This window comes from Diplotaxodon limnothrissa, linkage group LG14 (assembly GCF_057381915.1).
Source record: "Diplotaxodon limnothrissa isolate DT_005_m linkage group LG14, D_limnothrissa_male_GT1.1, whole genome shotgun sequence".
Classification (NCBI taxonomy): Eukaryota; Metazoa; Chordata; class Actinopteri; order Cichliformes; family Cichlidae; genus Diplotaxodon; species Diplotaxodon limnothrissa.
Window position 1 is genome coordinate 27,982,113 of NC_140609.1, and position 4,108 is coordinate 27,986,220.

Below are 4,108 nucleotides of genomic sequence, written 5' to 3' on the forward strand. Positions count from 1 at the left end.
ATGTCCTCTTCTGTGTTTCCCTCCTCATGTCAGCTACAGGGGCAATTTCATCTAAACATAATGCACAAGAGTGGAGATGTCATCCTGGGTGGATTGTTTCCAGTCCACTTTTTCTCAAGTGTTCCTGACCTGTCTTTTACCTCACAGCCACAACAACCTTCTTGCCATGGGTAAGTATGACAGGGTGAAATAGGGAAGTAAAACAAGGTAAATATGACAGGGAAACAACAAAAAGAGAGAGAACAGGGACAAACCTAATGCTAATTTAAATATAAATGTTATGTCTAAAGTAACTATACTTTGTTTTCTTCGCTGACGCTCAGAATAACGCATACTGACTGAAGCTTGTTCTTGATTATTTTTTCATTAAAATATCCCTATAATTGTTGTTATTTAGTTTCCTTAATTATTTGTATGAGTATCTTTGTAACATGTTTTCTAATGATGTATTTTTCAAATCAAAATGTTTTTTTATTAGTTTCTATGTTCAGGGGTTTAGGCAAGCACAAACCATGGCTTTTGCTGTTGATGAGATCAACAACAACTCCAACTTGCTGCCTAATGTGACTGTGGGATACACTCTTTATGACAACTGTGCTGAACTTAGAATTGGATTCCGTGGAGCGTTGTCATTAGCCAGTGGTCAAGAGGAACAAATTATATTACATAATACATGTGTTGGAAAACCTCCAGTCCTAGCGATCGTGGGTGAAACTTCCTCTACACGTTCTATTGCTATCTCCAGCGTCTTAGGTTTGTACAGAGTACCCATGGTAAGTTTTCAGTTTAACCATAGAATATTATTTATGGTTATATTGATTTAACTGTAAATTCAATGTCAAAAATAATGTACAATATATTGTCTGTGGTTTTCACAGGTGAGTTATTTTGCCACATGTTCCTGTTTGACTGACCGTCAAAAGTATCCATCCTTCTTTAGGACGATCCCAAGTGATGCTTTCCAGGTTAAAAAAATCAATCAGGACAAATACAAAACGTCAACAGCAGCTGATCAGCAGCACTCATGTTTTAATCTGTTTTCACTTAGGTACGTGCTATGATTCAGATCCTAAAACATTTTGGCTGGACTTGGGCAGGTCTGCTCATCACTGACGATGATTATGGACTTCATGCAGCCAGATCCTTACAATCCGAGCTCAGTTTGTCTGGAGAAGGTTGCCTTGCCTACGTTGAAGTTTTACCCTGGGACAAAGACACAGATGAACTGAGGAGGATTGTGGATGTGATGAAAAAATCAACAGCTCGTGTGGTCATTGCCTTTGTACATTTGAGTCACATGATAAACCTTATAGAAGAGGTGCAATTTTAAAAGAATCTGATTATTTCTTGTTATGAAAATCTGCATCTCTACTCTGTGTAAAAGATGTATTACATTTTTATTTGAATTAATACAGAACACAAATGGTATAGAATAAGTTTTAACATCAGGAAATACTTCAGTCACATCTTAATGTCACCAAAGTATTTGTGGAATGATCACTTCTTACATTTGGTAATATATAATGCACAGGTAGCCAAGCAGAATGTAACAGGCCTACAGTGGTTGGCCAGTGAAGGCTGGACAGCAACAGGTGCTGTGCTCCAAACACCTGAGCTCATGCCATACCTGGGTGGTACACTGGGCATTGCTATTCGACGAGGAGAAATACCAGGGCTCAGGGAATTCCTATTAAAAATACGTCCTGATCTACATCACAATAATAACTATGGAAACAGCATGGTGAGAGTTTAAAAATTTACTGTGGTAGTTGCAAGAATTTTTTGTTGTCAATGTTAAAACAAAGCATAAAATAAAAATTCGCCAATAACATATTTCAGGTGAATCAGTTCTGGGAATTCACATTCCAGTGCAGATTTTCTCCAGCTCCACCAGGCTGGATGGAAGGTGGAGGTGCACTATGCACTGGACAGGAAGATCTAGAAAATGTGAATACGAAGTTCTTGGACGTTTCCAACCTCCGGCCTGAGTACAATGTGTACAAAGCTGTTTATGCTCTGGCATATGCCCTTGATGACATGCTGCAGTGCAAGCCAAGAAGAGGGCCTTTCAGTGGGCACAGCTGTGGCACTTTACAATCACTGGAGCCATGGCAGGTGTGATATTTGTTTATACTCCATCTATGAGTAAATCATTTGTTCTATAATTACTTTCAGAACAAGATGCACCCTGTAGGATATGTTATTTATAATAGAGCACATTAACTTATATGCATATATATGGCGATTAGAGACGTCCCGTGTTTAATTTAGAATTGGATTTTAATGCATTTATATGTACAGGTATAACAAGTGCTAGATTTAATTTGCCTGTACTTTGAAATCTATTTCTTATATATTACTTTTATAATTTATTAATTTATAATTTTTAACAGCTTCTTTATTACTTGGAAAGGGTAAATTTCTCCACTCCATTTGGTGATCAAGTGTCATTTGATGAAAATGGTGATGTGGTGCCAATTTATGATGTTATGAACTGGTTGTGGCTCCCTGATGGAAGCACTAAAGTTCAGAATGTGGGTGAGGTTAAGAGGTCAACTTTCAAAGATGAAGAAATCATACTTGATGAAGACAAAATCTTCTGGAACTTTCAATCAAAAAAGGTCATAAATGGCTTTTCAGACTTTACCTTTTGTCACATGTACAGTGAATTTCATTCTAGTAAGTAATATTTAAGTTTGTCCAACAGCCAGTTCGATCAGTATGTAGTGAGAGCTGTCCACCTGGTACCCACATGGTGAGAAAGAAGGGGGAACCTAAATGTTGTTTTGACTGCATCCCTTGTTCTGAGGGAAAAGTCACTAATAAGAGCAGTAAGTGTTTATCTTTCAACATGCCATATTTAATTTAATTCATATTAACTATAATATGCATTTTACCATCCTCCCCTTTCTTCATCTTTTTCCTATTTATCAGACTCCTTGGAGTGCACCAGTTGTCCAGAGGATTTTTGGTCAAACCCCCAGAGTGACCAATGTGTTCCAAAGAAGACCGAGTTCCTCTCTTACCTTGAGCCTCTGGGTATTTGTTTGACAGCAGCCTCCTTACTGGGCACATTTATATGTACTGTTGTTCTAGGGATCTTTATCTACCATCGCAGAACACCCATAGTACGTGCCAACAATTCAGAACTTAGTTTCCAGCTTTTGCTGTCACTCAAGTTATGTTTCCTTTGTTCACTGCTGTTTATTGGACGACCCAGGATGTGGACATGCCAACTCAGACATGCAGCATTTGGCATCAGCTTTGTGCTGTGTGTCTCATGCATCCTGGTAAAAACCATAGTTGTTCTGGCTGTGTTCAAAGCCTCCAAGCCAGGAGGGGGAACCAGTCTGAAGTGGTTTGGTGTTACGCAGCAGAGAGGAACAGTTCTGTGCCTTACATCTATTCAAGCAGCCATCTGCACTACCTGGCTTGTTTCTTCCTCTCCAACTCCATATAAAAACACCCAATACCAAAATGATAAGATTGTTTATGAGTGTACAGTTGGGTCCACTGTGGGTTTTGCAGTGTTATTGGGTTATATTGGCATTTTGGCTGTCCTCAGTTTTCTTATTGCATTCCTGGCAAGGAATCTCCCTGATAGTTTTAATGAGGCCAAACTCATCACATTCAGCATGCTAATCTTCTGTGCTGTGTGGGTGGCCTTTGTTCCTGTGTATATCAGCTCACCGGGAAATTATGCAGATGCAGTGGAGGTATTTGCCATCCTGGCCTCAAGTTTTGGACTCTTGATCACACTGTTTGGACCCAAATGTTACATAATCCTGATGAGACCGGAGATCAACACAAAAAAGGCCTTAATGGGTTGTGGTGCTGAATCGTAAAAATGTTTCCACATAAATTAAAATGCATGCATGAAAATAAATACATATAAATTAATAAATCATGAATATATAAATAATTAGATTCATGCAAGACTCATATTGCTTATACTTGTATATCTTGTCTTTCTAAATGTGATGTATATTGACTAGGGTTTATAATACTCTTATATGAATTTGAAAGTATCAACAACAGAAATAGTAGATACAAAGAAGCTTTGACCCATTTTTCAAATAAATGAATTTTATGCAAGGTTGTTAGAATT

The 4,108-nt window shown here is 38.1% G+C and overlaps 1 protein-coding gene across 1 annotated transcript; it reads left to right on the forward strand.

Annotated features, from left to right (window-relative positions):
- LOC146619041 (extracellular calcium-sensing receptor-like) lies at nucleotides 1-3,845 on the forward strand. The gene is made up of 9 exons (XM_085370173.1): nucleotides 1-170; nucleotides 479-773; nucleotides 879-965; nucleotides 1,049-1,318; nucleotides 1,532-1,741; nucleotides 1,840-2,115; nucleotides 2,394-2,621; nucleotides 2,708-2,831; nucleotides 2,935-3,845. Exons 1-9 carry the CDS (start codon nucleotides 1-3, stop codon nucleotides 3,843-3,845), a joined length of 2,571 nt encoding a protein of 856 aa, XP_085226299.1.
- Nucleotides 3,846-4,108: the final 263 nt, after the last annotated feature.